At 43.4% G+C, this 25362-nt stretch overlaps 1 protein-coding gene across 8 annotated transcripts; it reads right to left on the bottom strand.

The window, feature by feature from the left end:
- Window positions 1-907: 907 nt before the first annotated feature.
- On the bottom strand, window positions 908-25287 carry LOC110535377 (acyl-coenzyme A thioesterase 10, mitochondrial). Of its 8 annotated transcripts, XM_090189557.1 has the most exons (17): window positions 23536-23662; window positions 15184-15288; window positions 9593-9687; window positions 9353-9379; window positions 8592-8637; window positions 8275-8445; window positions 8148-8185; window positions 7767-7850; window positions 7492-7595; window positions 7342-7415; window positions 7172-7239; window positions 6984-7095; window positions 4924-5014; window positions 4742-4827; window positions 2892-2979; window positions 2648-2798; window positions 908-2236 (listed from the first exon to the last, which is right to left on the bottom strand). In XM_090189557.1, exons 3-17 carry the CDS (start codon window positions 9600-9602, stop codon window positions 2178-2180), a joined length of 1209 nt encoding a protein of 402 aa, XP_090045683.1. In that variant the 5' UTR covers window positions 9603-9687; window positions 15184-15288; window positions 23536-23662; the 3' UTR covers window positions 908-2177. The 8 variants fall into 8 exon arrangements, with proteins under 8 accessions (XP_090045683.1, XP_090045682.1, XP_090045680.1 ...); XM_090189556.1 differs by lacking the exons at window positions 15184-15288; window positions 23536-23662 and adding an exon at window positions 24934-25287; XM_090189554.1 differs by lacking the exon at window positions 15184-15288 and having other exon boundaries at window positions 23536-23719.
- Between the last annotated feature and the right edge of the window lie 75 nt (window positions 25288-25362).

Below are 25362 nucleotides of genomic sequence, written 5' to 3'. Positions count from 1 at the left end.
AAGATAGCAATCAAACTCCTCTCTTTTGTCAGCTTAATCACATCACATTGCAGTTTATACAATTAATCAATTTCATATTTTAATTATGCATTGAAGGTGCAGGAACCCTACAATTATTGTAAACAAAGATGGCATTTCCAGACCAGTTGATGGCGCAATAGCACACTTTAGGGCTATAACTTCTGAACTGTTGACTTTGAGTCATGCAATTTCATAAACATTATGTACATAAAGGACAGTAGAATATGTTATGCAGATATTGTGACTAGATATAGTACAGTTACGACTGGTAGTTACTTTTCATAGCAGGTTAGGAGAGTAATTTAGCTAACCTTAACCTCAGTCTCCTAACCTGCTACAAAAAAGTAACTTCTGGTCGTAGATGTATTCCCCAGTCAGAACCCTATGCGGGACCATAAACAGATCATTGTGGGGCTCCGGCCTTGTACTAGGATGACCCCGGAATGCTGCTTGCAGCTTCAATGAATGTAATATCTATATATCTTTTCCGGGAGAGACTGATGTTTGTGACTCACTCCCTAGATCATCCCAGATCCAGGGGAATTATAATCCAGTATTTAGACCAGTTGATGTGAACGACTGAGTCAAACCAGAGGGATCTGCTCAATGAAGTTAAATGTTCAGAACATAACAGATAGAAATGTAATGAATAGAGCCGACATGATGTCCTTTTCTACATGACAGGCAATCATATCTGTTCTACACAATACATTTCTATCTGAACATTCTGGAACGCTGCACCCTGAACAGACTTTAGCCAACTCAACAACCTTCACTTGAAGAAAATAAAACTCTTATTTGCTCAGTCGAGTTGACTTTTAACAGCTTCCTTCCTTAAAATTGTTGATAGTTGAACATGAGTAAAAGACAGATGGATACACGTGAATCACAATGAAGGATAAATATTTATTGCAAATATGTGTCATTTGTTACATAACTTTGATCGAATCGAGCAAAGATGCCACTTTCCCTTAAATAACCCATACACACCCATTCACTCGCCCTAGTGTACACACAGATGGAGATTATATCAAATAGAATATATAAAAATAAGACCTGTGATGAGTATCTGTGAAAAACACGTTTTAAAGCTGTAAGACCGTGTAGCATGAATAACATTTTGACAAAATATAAAATCCTGTTGATGTAATCATGCTAATCAAATGGCTAGCCAGACTATTTGCATTAACCGCCCATCCTTTATTTTACGCTGCTGCTACTCGCTGTTTATTATCTATGCATAGTCACTTTACCCCTACCTACATGTATATATTACTTCCATTACCTCGACTAGCCGGTGCCCCCGCACATTGACTCTGTACCGGTACCCCCTTTATATAGCCTCCTTATTGTTATTTTATTTTTTAACTTTAGTTTATTTAATTTGAAAAATTCTTCACTCTTATTTGTCTTAAAACTGCATTGTTGGTTAAGGGCTTGTAAGTAAGCATTTCTACACCTGTTGTATTCGGCATGTGACAAATAACATTTAATTTGATTTCATGTCGAAGATATGTAGAAAAAAAGTGATAGCACTATTGACATCTGTGTTCCCAAACCAGGATCCCAGAACGTAAACAGACTCCAGAAGAATCAACCACCAAACAGACCTATACTAGACAGACAGCATGCATATATTTAAGCAATAAGGCATAAGGGGGTGTGTTATATGGCCAATATACCACAGCTAAGGGCTGTTCTTAGGTACGAGGCATTGCGGAGTAACTGGATACAGCCCTTAGCCGTGGTATATTGGCAATATACCACAAACCCCCAAGGTGCCTTATTGCTATTATAAACTGGTTACCAGCATAATTAGAGCAGTAAAATGAAATGTTTTGTCATACCCATGGTATACGGTCTGATATACCGCGGCTGTCAGCCAATCAGCATTCAGGGCCCGAACCACCCAGTTTATAAAAAATATATATATATATATATATATATATATATATATATATATATATATATATATATATATATATATATATGGTACATAGAGGTAAACAAATTAATAGATACCTTGTTATGCAAATAGACACACACATACACATACACACACCGTACGGTAAGGAGGGCGGGTGCGGTGGCTGGACACTAAGGCTTTAGCAGGTAGTTGTTGTGTTGGGTCATGGTTCGTCAGTATTCATCACGTCTCACTGAGACTCCAGGGTCTGGTTAAAGTGTCTCTTTCCATCCAGGTACAACATGGACTCTGGAGATAGACACATACGACCAATGTTAGACTGTGTGGAATCTACAGTAAAAACATTTCAATAACTTTAATCTCTTTCTGTTGGCACAAACGTTCCAGTAACAGTACTTCCGTAGCTCTGCGATGCAATGTTAGAGTTTAAAGGTCCGGGGTTAGAGGTCATACCTCGGTAGCTCTGCGGTATTATTGCTGAGTTCACGTCATGTCGGAAACTCAAACTGACATTTCCAACTTGCTTACTCGTAATATAAACAAACCAGGGTTTCCCACAAGGGAAGTATCCGAATCAACCAATATGAAGCTCTACATAAATAACGTTAATTTTAACTCAGAGGTCGCGAGTTTCCGACATGACTTAAATGCGGCATATGTTAGGGTTAGAGTTAAAAGGTCAGGGCTTAGAGGTCATACCGCCGTAGCTCTGTGGCACTATGTTGGGGACGTCTTTGTCTGTGACGAAGGTGAAGTGGAAGACATTAGTGGTGTTGTGCTGCCGGGTCAGGGGGTCAAGAACCTCTGTATGAACTCTGACCTGGATGTACTTTCCCTCTGTGTAACACACCTGGAGACAGACAGAGGGATGTGTCAGCACTGAAATTGGAGATCATATAACACACAAATGCACATGCTTGCATGCGCACACCCACACACAAACCTGTGATGAGAGCAGGAGTAGGGAGCCAATCTCTACTGGCTTCCGGAAGAGGATATCGTCCACGGCAACCAAGTTAGGCCGACACCCCCTGGAGCAGAGCGAGAGAACACACACACAATGAGGATGCGCAAGTGTACAGTGCATTCAGAAAGTATTCAGACCCCTTGACTTTTTCCACATTTTGTTACGTTACAGCCTTATTCTAAAATGTATTAAATTGTTTTTTTCCCCCCCTCATTAATCTAAACACAATACCCCATAATGTCAAAGCAAATACAGGTTTAGAAATTTTTGCAAATCTATTCAAAATAAAAAAATTGAAATATTACATTTACATAAGTATTCAGACCCTTTACTCAGTACTTTGTTTTAGAACCTTTGGCAGCGATTACAGCCTTGAGTCTTCTTGGGTATGACGTTAACAAGCTTGGCACACCTGTATTTGGGGTGTTTCCCCCATTCTTCTTTGCAGATCCTCTCAAGCTCTGTCAGGTTGGATGGGGAGCGTCGCTGCACAACTATTTTAAGGTCTCTCCAGAGATGTTCGATCGGGTTAAAGTCCGGCCTCTGGCTGGGCCACTCAAGGACATTCAGAGACCTGTCCCGAAGCCACTCCTGCGTTGTCTTGGCTGTGTGCTTAGGGTCGTTGTCCTGTTGGAAGGTGAACCTTCGCCCCAGTCTGAGTTCCTGAGCGCTCTGGAGCAGGTTTTCTTCAAGGATCTCTCTGTACTTTGCGCTGTTCATCTTTCCTTCGATCCTGACTAGTTTCCCAGTCCCTGCCGCTGAAAAACATCCCCACAGCATGAAGCTGCCACCACAATGCTTTACCGTAGGGATGGTTTCCTCCAGAATTCCTCCAGATGTGACGCTTAGCATTAAGGCCAAAGAGAATCTTGTTTCTCCTGGTCTGAGAGTCATTTAGGTGCCTTTTGGCCAACTCCAAGCGGGCCGTCATGTGCCTTTTTCTGAGGAGTTGCTTCCGTCTGACCACTCTACCATAAAGGCCTGATTGGTGGAGTACTGCAAAGATGGTTGTCCTTCTGGAAGGTTCTCCCATCTCCAGAGGAACTATGGAGCTCTGTTAGAGTGACCATCTGGGTTTTGGTCACCTACCTGACCAAGGCCCTTTTTAATTATAATTGTTTTACCTTGATTTAATTAGGCAAGTCAGTTAAGAACAAATTCTTATTTTACATTGACGGCCTACCCCAGCCAAACCCTTCCCTAACCCAGACGACTCTGGGCCAATTGTGCGCCGCCCTATGGGACTCCTGATCATGGCCGGTTGCGATACAGCTCAGGATCGAACCAGGGTCTGTAGTGACGCCTCTAGCACTGAGATGCAGTGCCTTAGACTGCTGCACCACTCGGGAGCCTCGAGTTTCTGCTTTGTCATTATGTGGTATTGTGTGTAGATTGATGAGGGATTTAAAAAAAATCCATTGTAGAAAAAGGCTGTAACGTAACGAAATGTGGAAAAGGGGAAGCGGTCTGAATACTTTCCCGAATGCACTGTAAGTGATGGACCGATACAAACGTAGATCTTCTCATTTGTACCCGTCCACACAACCCAGCAAACTCAAATTGGTTCTGTGAATGTTCAGGGAACGTTATTGGAACAATGATGCATGTCAAAACATTACACTAGAACTTTGAGTCTTGTGGGAATGTTCCTTGTTTGATGTTATGGGTGTTTTAAATACACTAACAGAACATTCCTGTAATATTTCTGCAGAATGATTTGAATTAAATCCAGACATAGTTGCTGAGGTGTGTTTAGGGTACATGTCATAACGTCACACCGTAACTGGGAATGTTCTCGGTTGCTGGGAACACATTCGCTCACTCACCCGTAGACACATGCGTTGGCCCAGCCCAGCTCGTAAGCCTTCCTCATCAGAAACCCTCCAAAGATCCTGTTAAAGATGTTCCTCTCCTGAAAACACACATCTTAGTCAGCACAAATTAGAAATGTTCCAGGTTGTAAATATCTCTGCCTCTCTCTCCCTCCTTCCCTCTCTCGCTCTCTAACCTGTGGATGGCAGATCTCCAGTCCTTTGACTTTGGCATCCTCCATCCATACTGAGTTAGGAGGCAGAAGTCTGCTACGGAAACTCACTGTCCTACAGGACAACACACAGACAGACACAATCACCACACACTCACAAAATGCTTGTGCTGGATTTTATGATGTGTGTGTTCTCATCATTTAATAAGGTAACACTTGTAATTTGACAGTGAAGCAACAAAAAAATCCATAATATTTCGTACAGCTTATGATTCAGTGAGTTTGCTCTTGTATATTTTTATGCCTTACAGTGGGGCAAAAAAGTATTTAGTCAGCCACAAATTGTGCAAGTTCTCCCACTTACAAAGGTGAGAGAGGCCTGTAATTTATCATAGGTACACTTCAACTATGACAGACAAAATTAGAAAAAAATCACATTTATTTGCAAATTATGGTGGAAAATAAGTATTTGGTCAATAACAAAAGTTTCTCAATACTTTGTTATATACCCTTTGTTGGCAATGACAGAGGTCAAACATTTCTGTCTGTTTCACAAGGTTTTCACACACACTGTTGCTGGTATTTTGGCCCATTCCTCCATGCAGATCTCCTCTAGAGCAGTGATGTTTTGGGGCTGTTGCTGGGCAACACAGACTTTCAACTCCCTCCAAAGATTTTCTATGGGGTTGAGATCTGGAGACTGGCTAGGCCACTCCAGGACCTTGAAATGCTTCTTACGAAGCCACCCCTTCGTTGCCCGGGCGGTGTGTTTGGGATCATTGTCATGCTGAAAGACCCAGCCACGTTTCATCTTCAATGCCCTTGCTGATGGAAGGAGGTTTTCACTCAAAATCTCACGATTCATTCTTTCCTTTACACGGATCAGTTGTCCTGGTCCCTTTACAGAAAAACAGCCCCAAAGCATGATGTTTCCACCCCTATGCGTCACAGTAGGTATGGTGTTCTTTGGATGCAACTCAGCATTCTTTGTCCTCCAAACACGACGAGTTGAGATTTTACCAAAAAGTTATATTTTGGTTTCATCTGACCATATGACATTCTCCCAATCTTCTTCTGGATCATCCAAATGCTCTCTAGCAAACTTCAGGCCTGGACATGTACTGGCTTAAGCAGGGGGACACGTCTGGCACTGCAGGATTTGAGTCCCTGGCAGCGTAGTGTAGGCTTTGTTACTTTGGTCCCAGCTCTCTGCAGGTCATTCACTAGGTCCCCCCGTGTGGTTCTGGGATTTTTGCTCACCGTTCTTGTGATCATTTTGACCCCACCGGGTGAGATCTTGCATGGAGCCCCAGATCGAGGGAGATTATCAGTGGTCTTGTATGTCTTCCATTTCCTAATAATTGCTCCCACAGTTGATTTCTTCAAACCAAGCTGCTTACCTATTGCAGATTCAGTCTTCCCAGCCTGGTGCAGGTCTACAATTTTGTTTCTGGTGTCCTTTGATAGCTCTTTGGTCTTGGCCATAGTGGAGTTTGGAGTGTGACTGTTTGAGGTTGTGGACAGGTGTCTTTTATACTGATAACAAGTTCAAACAGGTGGGATTAATACAAGTAACGAGTGGAGGACAGAGGAGCCTCTTAAAGAAGAAGTTACAGGTCTGTGAGAACCAGAAATCTTGCTTGTTAGTAGGTGACCAAATGCTTATTTTCCACCATAATTTGCAAATAAATTCATTAAAAATCCTACAATGTGATTTTCTGGAGAAAAAAAATACTAATTTTGTCTGTCATAGTTGAAGTGTACCTATGATGAAAATGACAGGCCTCTCTCGTCTTTTTAAGTGGGAGAACTTGCCCAATTGGTGGCTGACTAAATACTTTTTTGCCCCACTGTATATGCGTTTGTACAATGGGTCTGAAGTCAGTTAAGATTATTGCTACCTTAAATGAACTTTAATCTCATTTTAATGGGAACATCAATGTGACAACAATTTGATATGACAAAATATGACTGTAGTCATTGTGATCCGTGTGATTTAAAGATAAATTATGGAAGTTTAGTTGCTTATTGTTTACATAAAAACAAATATTTGACGTGTGTGTGTGTGTGTGTTTGTGTCGTACTTGCTGTCCAGGGTGTTGAGGAACAGGCTGTGTACGATCTTCCTCTCCTCAGCAGTAGGGGCCACCTTCAGTAGAGACGCTGTACTCAGCTCTATACGACGCGTCTTATTGACTGGAGGGACACACACAGTAAATAACACAAACACAAACACAGTAATATATACACATAAGGATGTAGTGTGTCTTACTCTCTCCCTGGTGAAACAGTTTCTCCTCCTCAATTCCCTCTGGCTTCAGAGGGTTAACAAACGCTGCCCTGAGAGAGACAGAAACCGACAGAGCAATCGAGACATCAGTCATAGATGGATACTGTGGATGGTTGGTTGAATGGATGGATGATTGGATGGATGTTGTATACCTCTTGTTCTCAGGGTCTCTGGCCACCATAACAAACGTAGCATCCAGAACTGGAGTGTAGGCCCCACCGTGGTACTGTGCATACACACAGACATAACATCACTATTGTGGATATTAGTATATTACTGTGTGTGTGCGCGTGCGTGTATACCTGAGACATGTGCATCTTGGCTTCAATGGAGGTCTTCCCCACCCAGGTCACGTGACCAGTGAACTTGATGTCACAGTCAGGGTGGATGATTTGTTTCCTCATGTCTGTGACATCACATACAGGGGAAATAAGCCACAACTACAAAACTGCAACAGTAACAAACAACATATATTCAATGACACTAGGAAAAAGTGTTCCTGGATTAGATTTGAGAAACACTACACTGGTCTATACGGTACACCCTGGTGTTGTACCAGGACTGCTAGGTGTCATACCTATCTTATCCACCAGGGCAGTGACGATGGACAGAGGAGATCTTTGAAGTGTCTTGTTATGGGTGTGAGAGTAACAGATCAACACTAAGGGGGGAAAGAGAGACAAAGAGAGAGAGAGAGAATCGTAATACCAGTGTAATACCATGCACCAGTGCGTTGTTGAGGTGATGATGTCGGCAGGTTAGAGCGTTGGGCCAGTAACTGAAAGGTTGCTAGATCGAATCCCAGAGCTGACAAGGTAAAAATCTGCCGTTCTGCCCCTGAACAAGGAAGTTAACCCACTGTTCTCCGGTAGGCAGTCATTGTAAATAAGAATTTGTTCTTAACTGACTTGCCAAGTTAAAGGTTAAAATAAAATAAAAAAATGGCATATGGTCATACCTGCTAGACTGTCCAGATCCTCCAGGATACGGCCAAACCTGGAATAGAGACAACAGACAGAGGGGGGAAGGAAGTGTATGTGTGTGTGTTTGAGAAGAATGTGTGAGTGTGTATCTGTATCTGTTACCTGACACCTTTGAGGTAGTTGAGGTATTTCTCTCTAAGGGTAGGGTCTGTGCCCAGGGGAAGGTGGGCCTCTATGTAGCTGTCCTTCATCCTGCGGACAGGAAGCTCATCCTGAGAACCAGCCAGCTGATTGGACAATGACAAACGGTCAGCTAGCGCCTGCTGGTGGTCTCTACAGGATGGGAGATAGCGAGAGATACATCAAGAATGAGCTGTGAGTTTAACAAGGTCATACATCTATAACAAGTAAACACAGGCCTTCCTGTCATGGTATGAATATCTCAATACAAAGTAGCTTTTCTGGTTCTGTTACCGTACCTCCAGTTAGTGGACGCTCCCACAATCTCTCTCAGCCTGTTGCGCACTGAAAAACAACCACACAGTTGATCAGCTCTCAGTGTGTGTGTGTGTGTGTGTGTGTGTGTGTGTGTGTGTGTGTGTACTGATTCTGTGCTCAGAACAGAATGTGCAATGGGAATCATATGATCTCAGACAGAATGACAGCAGCAAGCTACAGAGTACTAGTGAGGTCTGGGTAGGATACACAATATCAGCTCCACTATTGTTCCAGCTAGCACATGGAGCCACTGAGTGGCTTTGCCCTGCAGCTCGAGGGTGTACGCGCAATGCGGCGAAATCACTAGTGCACTGACAACGTAATAAGGTGTCATTTGAGATTTGCCTATTGATTTGTGGCCCACCTGACTGGCATTGCTGTGATGTCATAATGTTGAGACGATATGAAACAAGACACTTGAGAGAGAGAGATGACCAAGACAGGTCCGTATACTATAGAATAGGGTACAGCAGCATCGTTAAGAGGTGCCCGCCACTGCCACAGGCCAGGGGTGCATTCATAGTTCAGTCTGTAAGAAATGGAAGAGAGAATCAAGGCCGTACAACCAGCTCAACAGACCACAGGGTGCTGGATAGAGATAGAGAAATAGAGAGAATGCGTTAAAGGCCGTGTGTTTTAGAGACAATGAGCTAAAATACATGCAGGCAAGATTAAGTTGAATTTAGACTGAATTAAGTAAGTGTTTTATACAATTAGGATTCAGGGTTGGTTACCAACACACCATTGGACATTAGCAAGTGAGCATTTCCTGTGGAGAGTGGAGACACAAAACAAGTAATGGGTTAGAGGTCAGGAGACTAGATGGAGTCTCAATGTCCTCTAGTCTTGTCATCATACCCAAAGAGTAGTATAAATTAAGTTCATAACAGTGAGTCAGTTAATCAATTAATCAATTAACAAACCAATATATAAATATATATATACATAAATCAGTCAGTCAGTCAGTTGTATATGGCCTTACCCTCAGACATGTCTGGGGCCTTCCCCTGCAAAGACACAGGCCCCCGGGAGAACGTCCTGGTTGTCAGGGACGCCACCGACCTTAGGAACCGGAACCTGTGGAATGGAAGGAAGAAACACTGACATGTCAACACAGCAAGCCCACAACATTCACACTCAAGGTTCCAATTACTACAGATTCATCACGTAAACCTATTAATAAATGTGTATGGGAATCCCAGATGTCAGTCAAGTCCCTGGCACATAGCCCACTGAGTTTGGACAGCACATTACAGCACAGTACAGAACAGCACAGTGGACCTCAGTACAGTAGAGTTCACAACTCAATCACTGGTTGAAGAGTGTTTTCTGCCCCTCCCAAAATATTGAATTTGTAGATAACTGACCCTCTTTCTGGGACTCCCCCACAAACAGGACCAAGCCCTGCCTGCTGAGGAGTGACGGACTCCATCCAAGCTGGAGGGGTGCTCTCATCTATCAACATAGACAGGGCTCTGCCAGCCTGCAAGCTAAGTGGAGTCTGCCACTATCACTGTCAGTGTAGTCAGCTCAGCTTTCCCGCTGAGACCGTGTCTGTGCCTCGATCTAGGTCGGGCTGAACTAAAAACATGGCAGCGTACGCCTTAGCAAACTCACTGGAGTAAAGACCTCCTCCATTCCTGTCATTATTGAAAGAGATTGTGATAATATCTCACATCCCAAAATATAACTACTTCATGTTAGATCCATCACTTCCAAGGCAGTCATCGTCAATGAACTAATCACTGATCATAACATTGATGTGACTGACTGAAACAAAGCTCAAGCCTGATTTATTTACTGTGTTAAATGAGGCCTCTCCTCCAGGTTACATTGGTGACCATATCCCTGCGCATCCCGCAAAGGTGTTGCTAACATTTACAACAGTAAACTTCAATTTACCCTTTTTTTTTCGTCTTTTGAGCTTCTAGTCATAAAATCTATGCAGCATATTCAATAACGTTTTATAGCTACTGTTTACAGGCATTCTGGGCCATATACAGCGTTCCTCACTGAGTTCTCTGAATTCCTATCGGACCTTGTAGTCATGGCGAATAATATTCACATTTTTGGTGACTTCAATATTCACATGGAAAAGGCCACAGATGCACTCAAAGGCTTTCGGAGCCATCATCGACTCAGTGGGTTTTGTACAACATTTCTCCAGACCTACGCATTGCCACAGTCATACCCTGGATCTAAACTCAGCAACAACAAAAAAACTCCCCTTTTCAGGACCCTGTCTTTCAAAGATAATTCGTAAAAATCCAAATAACTTCACAGATCTTCAATGTAAAGGGTTTAAACACTGTTTCCCATGCTTGTTCAATGAACCATAAACAATTAATGAACATGCACCTGTGGAACGGTCGTTAAGACACTAACAGCTTACAGACGGTAGGCAATTAAGGTCACAGTTATGAAAACTTAGGACACTAAGAGAGGCCTTTCAATTGACTCTGAAAAACACAAAAAGAAAGATGCCCAGGGTCCCTGCTCATCTGCATGAACGTGCCTTAGGCATGCTGCAAGGAGGCATGAGGACTGCAGATGTGGCGGTGGGCAATAAATTGCAATGTCGGTACTGTTAGATGCCTAAGACAGGATCGTGGCAGACCCCGTGTAACACCTGCACAGGATCGGTACAGCCAAACATCACACCTGCGGGACAGGTACAGGATGGCAACAACTGCCCGAGTTACACCAGGAAAGCACAATCCCTCCATCGGTGCTCAGACTGTCCGTAATAGGTTGAGAGAGGCTGGACTGAGGGCATGTAGGCCATGGGTGATGGTCGGATTCACGTTTATCGTCGAAGGAATGAGCGTTACACCGAGGCCTGTACTCTGGAGTGGGATCGATTTAGAGATGGAGGGTCCGTCATGGTCTGGGGCGGTGTGTCACAGCATCATCGGACTGAGCTTGTTGTCATTGCAGGCAATCTCAACGCTGTGCGTTACTAGGAAGACATCCTCCTCCTTCATGTGGCACCCTTCCTGCAGGCTCATCCTGACATGACCCTCCAGCATGACAATGCCACCAGCCATACTGCTCGTTCTGTGCGTGATTTCCTGCAAGACAGGAATGTAAGTGTTCTGCCATGGCCAGCGAAGAGCCCGGATCTCAATCCCATTGAGCACGTCTGGGACCTGTTGGATCGGAGGGTGAGGGTTAAGGCCATTCTACCCAGAAATGTCCGGGAACTTGCAGGTGCCTTGGTGAAAGAGTGGGGTAACATCTCACAGCAAGAATTGGCAAATCTGGTGCAATCCATAAGGACGAGATGCATTGCAGTACTTAATGCAGCTGGTGGCCACACCAGATACTGACTGTTACTTTTGATTTTGACCCCCCCTTTATTCAGGGACACATTATTCCATTTCTGTTAGTCACATGTCTGTGGAAATTGTTCAGTTTATGTCTTAGTTGTTGAATTTTGTTATGTTCATACAAATATTTATACATGTTAAATTTGCTGAAAATAAACGCAGTTGACAGCTCCCTGGTATACAGAAAATACCCGAGCCCTGAAGCAAGCTTCCTGAAAATTGGAATGGAAATGGCGCTCCATGATACTGGAAGCCTTCCAAGCTAGTCGGAATATGTAATATCGAAGAGTCCTCACTGCTGCTCGATCAGCCTACTTTTCCAACCTAATTGAGAAAAACAAAAACAATCCTAAATGTATTTTTGATACTGTCGCCAAGCTAACTTGGTATTTACTACAGCAGTTTAGAATTCATATATATATATATATATACACACATTTCCTTTATTTAACTAGTCAAGTCAATTAAGAACAAATTCTTATTTACAATGACGGCCTACCGGGGAACAGTGGGTTAACTGCCTTGCTCAGGGGAACAGTGGGTTAACTAACTGCCTTGTTCAGGGGCAGAACGACAGATTTTTACTAGAGGTCGACCAATTATGATTTTTCAATGCCGATACCGATTATTGGAGGACCCCCAAAAAAAGCCGATACCGATTATTGGAGGACCCCCAAAAAAAGCCGATACCGATTAAATCGGACAATTTTTATATACACTGCTCAAAAAAATAAAGGGAACACTAAAATAACACATCCTAGATCTGAATGAATGAAATATTCTTATTAAATACTTGTGCTGACAACAAAATCACACAAATTATCAATGGAAATCAAATTGATCAACCCATGGAGGTCTGGATTTGGAGTGACACTCAAAATTAAAGTGGAAGGATCTCCTCCCAGACCTGGACTAAAGCATCCGCCAACTCCTGGACAGTCTGTGGTGCAACGTGGCGTTGGTGGATGGAGCGAGACATGATGTCCCAGATGTGCTCAATTGGATTCAGGTCTGGGGAACGGGCGGGCCAGTCCATAGCATCAATGCCTTCCTCTTGCAGGAACTGCTGACACACTCCAGCCACGAGGTCTAGAATTGTCTTGCATTAGGAGGAACCCAAGGTCAACCACACCAGCATATGGTCTCACAAGAGGTCTGAGGATCTCATCTCGGTACCTAATGGCAGTCAGGCTACCTCTGGCGATCACATGGAGGGCTGTGCGGCCCCCAAAGAAATGCCACCCCACACCATGACTGACCCACCGCCAAACCGGTCATGCTGGAGGATGTTGCAGGCAGCAGAACGCTCTCCACGGCGTCTCCAGACTCTGTCACATGTGCTCAGTGTGAACCTGTTTTCATCTGTGAAGAGCACAGGGCGCCAGTGGCGAATTTGCCAATCTTGGTGTTCTCTGGCAAATGCCAAACGTCCTGCACGATGTTGGGCTGTAAGCACGTCGGGCCCTCATACCACCCTCATGGAGTCTGTTTCTGACCGTTTGAGCAGACACATGCACATTTGTGGCCTGCTGGAGGTCATTTTGCAGGGCTCTGGCAGTGCTCCTCCTGCTCCTCCTTGCACAAAGGCGGAGATAGCGGTCCTGCTGCTGGGTTGTTGCCCTCCTACGGCCTCCTCCACGTCTCCTGATGTACTGGCCTGTCTCCTGGTAGCGCCTCCATGCTCTGGACACTACGCTGACAGACACAGCAAACCTTCTTGCCACAGCTCTCATTGATGTTCCATCCTGGATGAGCTGCACTACCTGAGCAACTTGTGTGGGTTGTAGACTCCGTCTCATGCTACCACTAGAGTGAAAGCACCGCCAGCATTCAAAAGTGACCAAAACATCAGCCAGGAAGAATAGGAACTGAGAAGTGGTCTGTGGTCACCACCTGCAGAACCACTCCTTTATTGGGGGTGTCTTGCTAATTGCCTATAATTTCCACCTGTTGTCTATTCCATTTGCACAACAGCATATTAAATTTATTGTCAATCAGTGTTGCTTCCTAAGTGGACAGTTTGATTTCACAGAAGTGTGATTGACTTGGAGTTACATTGTGCTGTTTAAGTGTTCCCTTTATTTTTTTGAGCAGTATAAATATATATGTAATTACCGATTGTTATGAAAACTTGAAAATCGGCCCTAATTAAATCGTCCATTCCGATTAATCGGTCGACCTCTAATTTTTACCTTGTTAGCTCGGGGATTTGATCCAGCAACCTTTCGGTTACTGGCCCAACGCTCTAACCATTAGGCTACCTGCCACCCCATTCATGAACGTCTTCAATGAAAATATCATGATCATTAGAAAGCAAATGACAGACTCCTCTTTGAATCGGCATATTACTCCAAAACGCAGTTGTCCTGAGTCTGCACAGAACTGCCAGGACCTAAGGTCAATGGAGACACTCAAGTTATTTAATCCTGTATCTCTCGACACATTCACGAAAATAGTCATGGCCTGTAAGCCTTCCAGCTGCCTACTACTGAAAGAGCTACTTCCTGTGCTTGGTCCTCCTATGTTGAACATAATAAATGTCTCCCTATCCTCTGGATGTGTACCAAACTCACTAAAAGTGGCAGTAATAATTCCACTCTTGAAAAAGTCAAACTTTGACCCAGATTTTTATTTTATTTTTAAATCGGCCTCACAATTTTGGGGGAAAAAGATGTTGCCTTCCTGAAGACAAATAACATATACGAAACTCTCCACTCTACCAAACCTGCTGTCGCAACCTCTGAATGCTCGGAAAAGAAAAGCCAACTAACATTTACTCCTGAGGTATTGACCTGTTGCACCCTCTACAACCACTGTGATTATTATTTGACCCTGATGGTCATCTATGAATGTTTGAACATCTTGAAGAACGATCTGGCCTTAATGACCATGTACCCTTATAATCTCCACATGGCAAAGTCAGAAGAGGACTGGACAACCCTCAGAGTCTGATTCCTCTCTAGGTTTCTTCCTAGGGAGATTTTCCTAGCCACCGTGCTTCTACATCTACATTGCTTTAGGCTGGATTTCTGTATAAGCACTTTGGGACATCTGTTGATTTGAATTGATTTGATTCAGCATATTACAGTATATTATACTGCACTGTACTGTAGTGTGCTCTACTGTACTAAACTCTACAGTACAGTATTGTACTGAGCTATACTCTACTTCACTGCACTTTACTATACTGTACTGTCCAAACTTGTGAAGCAGACGTTTACAAATAGTTCAGACTTGGACTGACCAAATTTCAACGACTTTCAACGTCTATGGACGTCTGGTGTCCGTCAGTGCTCAGTGGGTGAGAGGGCTGGTTACGGTCAGTAAGAGCCAAGAGAGGTGACATTAGCTGGAGAGAGAGAGAGAGAAGAGAGACAGGGAGAGAGAGAGGAAGGGGTTGTCTGGACTGTTTTTACACTATTGCTTTGACCACCACGCGTCAGAAAGAGAAAGAAAACCATTATGCTATGAGCTGAACATAACAATATGCCAGTGGAGGCAGACCCTATGAGCTGAACATAACAATATGCCAGTGGAAGGAGACCCTATGAGATGAACATAACAATATGCCAGTGGAAGGAGACCCTATGAGATGAACATAACAATATGCCAGTGGAAGGAGACCCTATGAGATGAACATAACAATATGCCAGTGGAAGCAGACCCTATGAGATGTACATAACAATATGCCAGTGGAAGGAGAGCCTATGAGATGAACATAACAATATGCCAGTGGAAGCAGACCCTATGAGCTGAACATAACAATATGCCAGTGGAAGGAGACCCTATGAGATGAACATAACAGTATGCCAGTGGAAGGGAGGACAGTAGAATTCAGTTGCAGTCATTCTGTTACTGATTTTTTGGTCACTTAAAGATTTGGTAATCACATTAAGTGATTGACACATTTCAATCATAAACCAAATTATCAGTAAAAAATAAAAACAATAGCTAATTGGTAGGTCTACCTTTACCTGTTACTTCTGTGAACTTATACTATCCTCCCTCCTCGTGAGGGAGAGAAATGCGAAAATATCTTAAAGATATGTGGGTTTTTGTTAACAGAATGACAAGAATGGCGCCGGAAGAAATGGTAGCAGTTTTACGGCCGCCCAACCAATTGTGCTATTATGTGTTTTTTTGCGTTATTTGTAACTTATTTTGTACATAATGTTTCTGCAACCGTATCTTATGGCAAAAAAAGAGCTTCTGGATATCAGGACAGCGATCACTCACCTCGGATTAGACAAAGAGCTTCTGGATATCAGGACAGAGATCACTCACCTCGGATTAGACAAAGAGCTTCTGGATATCTGGACAGCGATCACTCACCTCGGATTAGACAAAGAGCTTCTGGATATCTGGACAGCGATCACTCACCTCGGATTAGACAAAGATTTTTTCTTCAACAAACAAGACATCCTCTAAACACCCGGCAGGGCAGACATCCACGTTATTTGCAAGAGGAAGCGACGCAGGTACAGAGGACAATGGTCAGGACCCGAAAAAGGTCCTGAATGACGACAGGGGCGGTCTGTGCATATTTGTAAACAACAGCTGGTGCACGAAATCTAAGGAAGTCTCTAGATTTTGCTCACCTGAAGTAGAGTATATTGTTAGAAATTGCAGGCCACACTACTTGCCTAGAGAGTTTTCAGCTATACTTTTCGTGGCTGTTTATTTACCACCACAGACAGATGCTGGCACTAAGACTGCACTCAGTGAGCTGTATAAGGAAATAAGCAAACAGGAAACCACTCACCCAGAGGCAGCGCTCCTAGTGGCCGGAGACTTTAATGCAGGAAAACTTAAATCAGTTCTACCAAATTTCCATCAACATGTTAAATGTGCAACCAGAAGGAAAGAAATCCTAGACCACCTGTACTCCACACACAGAGGCGTGTACAAAGCTTTCCCTCGCCCTCCATTTGGTAAATCCGACCACAACTCTATCCTCCGGATTCCTGCTTACAAGCAAAAATTAAAGCAGGAAGCACCAGTGACTCGGTCTACAAAAAAGTGGTCAGATGAAGCAGATGCTAAACTACAGGACTGTTTTTCTATCACAGACTGGAACATGTTCCGGGATTCTTCCGATGGCATTGAGGAGTACACCACACCAGTCACTGGCTTCATCAATAAGTGCATCGAGGACGTCGTCCCCACAGTGACTGTACGTACATACCCCAACCAGAAGCCATGGATTACAGGCAACATTCGCACTGAGCTAAAGGGTAGAGCTGCCGCTTTCAAGGTGTGGGACACTAACCCGGAAGCTTACAAAAAATCCTGCTATGCCCTGCGACGAACCATCAAACAGGCAACGCGTCAATACAGGGCTAAGATTGAATCATACTACACCAGCTCTGATGCTCATCTTATGTGTCAGGGCTTGCAAACTATTACAGACTACAAAAGTAAGCACAGTCGCGAGCAGCCCAGTGACACAAGCCTACCAGACGAGATAAATCACTTCTATGCTCGCTTCGAGGCAAGCAACACTGAGGCATGCATGAGAGCATCAGCTGTTCCAGGCAACTGTGTGACCACGCTCTCTGTAGCCAACGTGAGCAAGACATTTAAACAGGTCAACATACACAAGTCTGCAGGCCCAGACGGATTACCAGGACGTGTGCTTCGGGCATGTGCTGACCAACTGGCAGGTGTCTTCACTGACATTTTCAACATGTCCCTGATTAAGTCTGTAATACCAACATGTTTCAAGCAGACCACCATAGTCGCTGTGCCCAAGAACACAAAGGCAACCTGCCTAAATGACTACAGACTTGTAGCACTCATGTCCATAGCCATGAAGTGCTTTGAAAGGTTGGTAATGGCTCAGATCAACACCATTATCCCAGAAACCCTACACCCACTCCAATTTGCATACCACCCAAACAGATCCACAGATGATACAATCTCTACTGCACTCCACACTGCCCTTTCCCACCTGGACAAAAGGAACACCTATGTGAGAATGCTATTCACTGACTACAGCTCAGCGTTCAACACCATAGTGCCCTCAAAGCTCATTACTAAGCTAAGGATCCTGGGACTAAACACCTCCCTCTGCAACTGGAACATTTGAACATCTTGGCCATGTTCTGTTATAATCTCCACCCGGCAAAGCAAGAAGAGGACTGGGCACCCCTCATAGCCTGGTTCCTCTCTAGGTTTCTTCCTAGGTTTTGGCCTTTCTAGGGAGCTTTTCCTAGCCACCGTGCTTCTACACCTGCATTGCTTGCTTTTTGGGGTTTTAGGCTAGGTTTCTGTACAGCACTTTGATATATCAGCTGATGTAAGAAGGGCTATATAAATACATTTGATTTGATAGGCCTGATCACCGACAACGACGAGACAGCCTATATGGAGGAAGTCAGCGACCTGGCTGGGTGGTGCCAGAATAACAACCTATCCCTCAACGTAACCAAGACTAAGGCGATTACTGTTGACTACAGGAAAAGGAGGACCGAGCACACCCCCATTCTCATCGACGGGGCTGTAGTGGAGCAGGTTGAGAGCTTCAAGTTCCTTGGTGTCCACATCAACAACAAACTATAATGGTCCAAACACACCAAGACAGTCGTGAAGAGGGCACGACAAAGCCTATTCCCACTCAGGAAACTAAAAAGATTTGGCATGGGTCCTGAGATCCTCAAAAGGATCTACAGCTGCAACATCGAGAGCATCCTGCCTGGTTGCATCACTGCCTGGTACGGCAGGCAGGCCCTAAAAATGAAAGGCCCTAAAAATGGTCAAGGACCCCAGCCACCCCAGTCATAGACCGTTCTCTCTACTACCGCATGGCATGCGGTACTAGAGTGCCAAGTCTAGGACAAAAAGGCTTCTCAACAGTTTTTACCCCCAAGCCATAAGACTCCTGAACAGGTAATTTTTTTTTCACCTTTATTTAACCAGGTAGGCTAGTTGAGAACAAGTTCTCATTTGCAACTGCGACCTGGCCAAGATAAAGCATAGCAGTGTGAACAGACAACACAGAGTTACACATGGAGTAAACAATTAACAAGTCACTAACACAGTAGAAAAAAAAGAGAGTCTATATACATTGTGTGCAAAATAATTACAATTTTGCAGATTAACACTGGAGTGATAAATGATCAGATGGTCATGTACAGGTAGAGATATTGGTGTGCAAAAGAGCAGAAAAGTGAATAAATAAAAACAGTATGGGGATGAGGTAGGTCAAATTGGGTGGGCTATTTACCGATAGACTATGTACAGCTGTAGCGATCGGTTAGCTGCTCAGATAGCAGATGTTTGAAATTGGTGAAGGAGATAAAAGTCTCCAACTTCAGCGATTTTTGCAATTCGTTCCAGTCACAGGCAGCAGAGAACTGGAACGAAAGGCTGCCAAATGAGGTGTTGGCTTTAGGGATGATCAGTGAGATACACCTGCTGGAGCGCGTGCTACGGATGGGTGTTGCCATCGTGACCAGTGAACTGAGATAAGGCGGAGCTTTACCTAGCATGGACTTGTAGATGACCTGGAGCCAGTGGGTCTGGCGACGAATATGTAGCGAGGGCCAGCCGACTAGAGCATACAGGTCGCAGTGGTGGGTGGTATAATGTGCTTTAGTAACAAAACGGATGGCACTGTGATAAACTGCATCCAGTTTGCTGAGTAGAGTGTTGGAAGCTATTTTGTAGATGACATTGCCGAAGTCGAGGATCGGTAGGATAGTCAGTTTTACTAGGGTAAGTTTGGCGGCGTGAGTGAAGGAGGCTTTGTTGCGGAATAGAAAGCTGACTCTAGATTTGATTTTAGATTGGAGATGTTTGATATGAGTCTGGAAGGAGAGTTTACAGTCTAGCCAGACACCTAGGTACTTATAGATGTCCACATATTCTAGGTCGGAACCATCCAGGGTGGTGATGCTAGTCGGGCGTGCGGGTGCAGGCAGCGAACGGTTGAAAAGCATGCATTTGGTTTTACTAGCGTTTAAGAGCAGTTGGAGGCCACGGAAGGAGTGTCGTATGGCATTGAAGCTCGTTTGGAGGTTAGATAGCACAGTGTCCAAGGACGGGCCGGAAGTATACAGAATGGTGTCGTCTGCGTAGAGGTGGATCAGGGAATCGCCCGCAGCAAGAGCAACATCATTGATATATACAGAGAAAAGAGTCTGCCCGAGAATTGAACCCTGTGGCACCCCCATAGAGACTGCCAGAGGACCGGACAGCATGCCCTCTGATTTGACACACTGAACTCTGTCTGCAAAGTAGTTGGTGAACCAGGCAAGGCAGTCATCAGAAAAACCGAGGCTACTGAGTCTGCCGTTAAGAATATGGTGATTGACAGAGTCGAAAGCCTTGGCAAGGTCGATGAAGACGGCTGCACAGTACTGTCTTTTATCGATGGCGGTTATGATATCGTTTAGTACCTTGAGTGTGGCTGAGGTGCACCCGTGACCGGCTCGGAAACCAGATTGCACAGCGGAGAAGGTACGGTGGGATTCGAGATGGTCAGTGACCTGTTTGTTGACTTGGCTTTCGAAGACCTTAGATAGGCAGGGCAGGATGGATATAGGTCTGTAACAGTTTGGGTCCAGGGTGTCTCCCCCTTTGAAGAGGGGGATGACTGCGGCAGCATTCCAATCCTTGGGGATCTCAGACGATATGAAAGAGAGGTTGAACAGGCTGGCAATAGGGGTTGTGACAATGGCGGCGGATAGTTTCAGAAATAGAGGGTCCAGATTGTCAAGCCCAGCTGATTTGTACGGGTCCAGGTTTTGCAGCTCTTTCAGAACATCTGCTATCTGGATTTGGGTAAAGGAGAACCTGGAGAGGCTTGGGCGAGTAGCTGCGGGGGGGGTCGGAGCTGTTGGCCGAGGTTGGAGTGGCCAGGAGGAAGGCATGACCAGCCGTTGAGAAATGCTTGTTGAAGTTTTCGATAATCATGGATTTATCGGTGGTGACCGTGTTACCTAGCCTCAGTGGCCTTCAAATGGCCACTGAGGCTAGCTGGACTATTTGCATTGTATGTCCCCCCCCAACCCCTCTTTTTACGCCCCGGCTACTCTCTGTTTATCATATATGCATAGTCACTTTAACTATACATTCATGTACATACTACCTCAATTGGGCCGACCAACCAGTGCTCCCGCACAGTGGCTAACCGGGCTATCTGCATTGTGTCCCACCCACCACCCCCTCTTTTACGCTACTGCTACTCTCTGTTCATCATATATGCATAGTCACTTTAACCATATCTACATGTACATACTACCTCAATCAGCCTGACTAACCGGTGTCTGTGTGTAGCCTCGCTACTTTTATAGCCTCGCTGCTGTATATAGCCTGCCTTTTTACTGTTGTTTTATTTCTTTACCTACCTATTGTTCACCTAATACCTTTTTTGCACTATTGGTTAGAGCCTGTAAGTAAGCATTTCACTGTAAGGTTTACACCCGTTGTATTCAGCGCACGTGACAAATAAACTTTGATTTGAAGACACTAGGCGATATTTCTTAAAGGTCCTGAACAGTCATTCTGATCATGTAAAATTGCCTTTTGGGTGACTAAAATATCCCCCATAATATTATGAGTAACTAAATATCAGCCATAATAACAGCTCTTTGAAGCGCCTATGTCAAGAAACTTGGATGCAGTGAGCAGGGTTGTTTCAGGCTGGCTGAAGACCTAGCTAGCCAGTAAGTAGCTAACACCAGACACAGATGAAAGTGGAAACATAAGTATATTTGCCATAGATTAATAATGTAAACGTTTAATTATATATTTCCTGACACTATATAGTCAAATGTATACACCAGCAAAGTAGCTATCTAGCTACAGTACCTTTGGAAAGTATTCAGACTAGAGGTCGACCGATTATAATTTTTCAACGCCGATACCGATTATTGGAGGACCAAAAAAGCCGATACCGATTAATCGGCCAATTGTTTTATTTTTTTTTATTTGTAATGACAATTACAACAATACTGAATGAACACTTATTTTAACTTAATATAATACATCAATAAAATCAATTTAGCCTCAAGTAAATAATGAAACATGTTCAATTTGGTTTAAATAATGCAAAAACAAAGTGTTGGAGAAGAAAGTAAAAGTGCAATATGTGCTATGTAAGAAAGCTAACGTTTCAGTTCCTTGCTCAGAACATGAGAACATATGAAAGCTGGTGGTTCCTTTTAACATGATTCTTCAATATTCCCAGGTAATAAGATTTAGGTTGTAGTTATTATAGGACTATTTCCCTCTATACCATTTGTATTTCATTAACCTTTGACTATTGGATGTTCTTATAGGCACTTTAGTATTGCAAGTGTAACAGTATAGCTTCCGTCCCTCTCCTCGCTCCTCCCTGGGCTCAAACCAGCAACAAAACGACAACAGCCACCATCGAAGCAGCATTACCCATGCAGAGCAAGGGGAACAACCACTCCAAGGCAGTTGTTCCCCTTGGTACGGTATCGGCGTTGAAAAATCATAAATCGGTCGACCTCTAATATGGACAGGAGTCTGCCTTTCCAAATCCTGTCCAATCAATTTAACTTACCACAGGCAGACTCCAATCAAGTTGTAGAAACATCTCAAGGATGATCAATGGAAACAGGATGCACCTGAGCTCAATTTCAAGTCTCTCATAGCAAAGGGTCTCAATACTTATGTAAATAAGGTATTTCTGTTTTTATATTGTTATTACATTTGCAAACATTTCTAAAAACCTGTTTTCGCTTTGTCATTATGGGCTATTGTGTGTAGATTGAGGGGGGAAAGGATTTAATCCACTTTAGAATAAGGCTGTAGCGTAACAAAATGTGGAAAAGGGTAAGGGGTCTGAATACTTTCCCAAATGCACTGTATATAAACCACGTCCTCTGAAAACATGATGTTGGAACTTATTAAATTAGGTAAGAGCATACCATTGGTGTATTAAAATAAGAGTTAGGGTGATGTCCCCCTATTCCCTTCATGATCCAGGCTCCTGAATCCTATTCCCTTAATGATCCAGGCTCCTGAATCCTATTCCCTTAATGATCCAGGTTCCTGAATCCAAGTGTATAACATGAGGGAGGGAAGCAATAACTTTATGATGTAGAAGCAACAATACTTTTTCTAACTTTGTCATCATACTTTTATCTAGTTTCATCCAAATATAATCAAATTTCACAAAAAAACATGATTTTAACTGTTCATTACCTAGAAAATGATTTCTGCAAAACTTAATATAAATGATGAAATTAGTTGTCAAGGGTCTTTACAACATTGTATTTTTATGTATTTCTAATAGATCTTTTCTAAGACCTCTTTTCCAAATGTTTGACCAGAAATCAAAGCCTTTGCTTATTACACATTTTTGGGATGAAAAATGATTAGAAAATGCATATATGCCTTCTTTTTTCAAAAACATACTCAGCGTTCATTTTACACCAATTTTTATACGCTCCTTTGAACTTCACGTTAGAGCTCATGGTGTTTTTTGTTGTTGTTTTTTTACAAATAAATGCCTTTTAGCTAGCTAACGCTACTACATTAGCAAACTATCGTTAGCTAACTAGTTTTACCATTTCTGTGAAATCGACTGGTTTAGCTAGCTCTTCTACACCCTCACACTCACCTCGGTGACAGCATTTCCGTGTGCTATATGAAGATGTTTGAGAAGTTAGCTGAATTTGCTAAATACCGAAATACAACTCCAAAACGGGGGGACAGATTAAGCTAATTATACAAAGAATGACAACACTGAAATTGCAGATGATTTCCTGTGGACATTTGCCCTTGCCTGTACGTACCGTACTACTAAAAACAAGTGCGCAATTATTTTGCGGATATAATGGATGGCGTAAAAGCGTTCATCAATTCACTCTCAAATTCATAGACAGAGCTATGGATGCAAGGACTTACCATTAAAGATATGTTTTATTTTGTTTTAAGCATTGAGGCTATGTTTGTTAACAATTGTTAAAAAACCATGGAGAAAAACAAGCTTATATTTTGGGTTGTGATGGGGTACCAGTTTAACTTAAAGCTCATGAGGCATTTATAAGTTATATTCTGCTAGAATCAATGGGTATATTCCATATATATTACTTAAAACGTTCAAAAATGTATGTACAAATGGCGGATTGCCCCTTTAACCTCCCTGTATGTGAGTGCATATGGCCTCCGCCAAGAGGTCAGCAACTTTATGGCACAGCTTCCCTGTAACTGCAGTGCCACTGATTCAAGCCCCTCCCTCTGTCTCTTCTCCTTTAGATAGGGCCCAGTTTGAGAGGAACATTAGACCTCTGTTGGCTCCGTCACATACTTTATTTGTTATGACCATTTACAGCTCCTCATTATGCCTGCGTCATGATGAGGCCTTTGTCATTAATAGTAGTATTCCACATTCAATTAGCTATTCTGGGCTGTAACATGGAAAACCCCACATGCCTATCCACACTCTCACCTGTGAGGGTCAGTGGAGGAGGGGCTGGGGGGCAAGGTGAGAGAGAACAAAGTTGTTAGATTTCTGAAGAGAGTACTAATTTTACTGTCCCCACTACAATAACCCTGAAGAAGGCACAGTGATGCCGAAACGTTGGTGATTTACCCAATAAATTACTACGAGTTTTTATATAGTGTGCGACTCTGTTATTTTTATACCCACAACAAACATATTTAAATATATGCAATTTTGTCCTTGAAACATTTAATTGAAATACTGTAGAATTCCATTCATTCCTATGGAGGACTGCTCCTACTAGCACCAGCAATCCAGGGTCTATATAAAAGTAACTGGTCGTGCTGCACTGGCTACAATCCAGTAATTACTGGATAGGCTACTGAGCCTGTTATTATCCGCCATTCCACTGAAGTCTTGGCCTGTGCAAAATCTATGTAACCAATTTCTGTAGATATTTATACTCACTACATTATGTAGAATTCCACTATGTATAAATAGTTAAACACATTTAAAGAAAAAAGTGCTAAAGTACAGACTAGGCTAGATGCAGTGACAAAATATAATGTGCACCTGTTATATCGTTGCCTGGCTACTCATCCACATCGCATGGAAAAACTACGTTATAGCGAGCAGCAGAATGGCCCTACTTCACTTGTGAGATAAGGCCATTAAATTCAGGGTGACTCGTCAGGCAAGTTCTCTCTTGATCGAAGAAAACAACAGAGAAACTTGCGACGTGTCGGAGATCTTTCGTTCCAATTGGCCAGAAACTGCCGAGTTCCGGTTAACCTCCCCAACCCTCTCCGTCCGTATAAAACCGCGGTGCGAGACAAAGCACGATCCAGTCCAGCTGATCCGACCCAGATAGGTTACTGCTGCATGTAAACTCCCCCGACATAGGCGTCAGGATCCCAGACTGACTGTGGAGGTTTAAACTCCTGGGACGCGAATGAAGAAACTTCTCCTGCTTCACTTCACATACAGAGGTTTAGTGAGAAA

The sequence above is a fragment of the Oncorhynchus mykiss genome, chromosome 11 (genome assembly GCF_057628025.1).
Source record: "Oncorhynchus mykiss isolate SJ-2025 chromosome 11, ASM5762802v1, whole genome shotgun sequence".
Classification (NCBI taxonomy): domain Eukaryota; kingdom Metazoa; phylum Chordata; class Actinopteri; order Salmoniformes; family Salmonidae; genus Oncorhynchus; species Oncorhynchus mykiss.
Note: the sequence above shows the minus strand (reverse complement) of the source record. Positions and strands in the feature narration are given on the sequence as shown.

What these genes read in the sequence shown, in the direction of transcription:
- LOC110535377 (XM_090189554.1), bottom strand. An exon ending in CTCAACACCCTGGACAGCAA is followed by an intron (nt 5,015 to 6,983) that starts GTACGACACAAA and finishes GTTGTCCTGTAG; the next exon opens with GACAGTGAGTTTCCGTAGCA. An exon ending in AGTGCCACAGAGCTACGGCG is followed by an intron (nt 2,237 to 2,647) that starts GTATGACCTCTA and finishes GTCTATCTCCAG; the next exon opens with AGTCCATGTTGTACCTGGAT.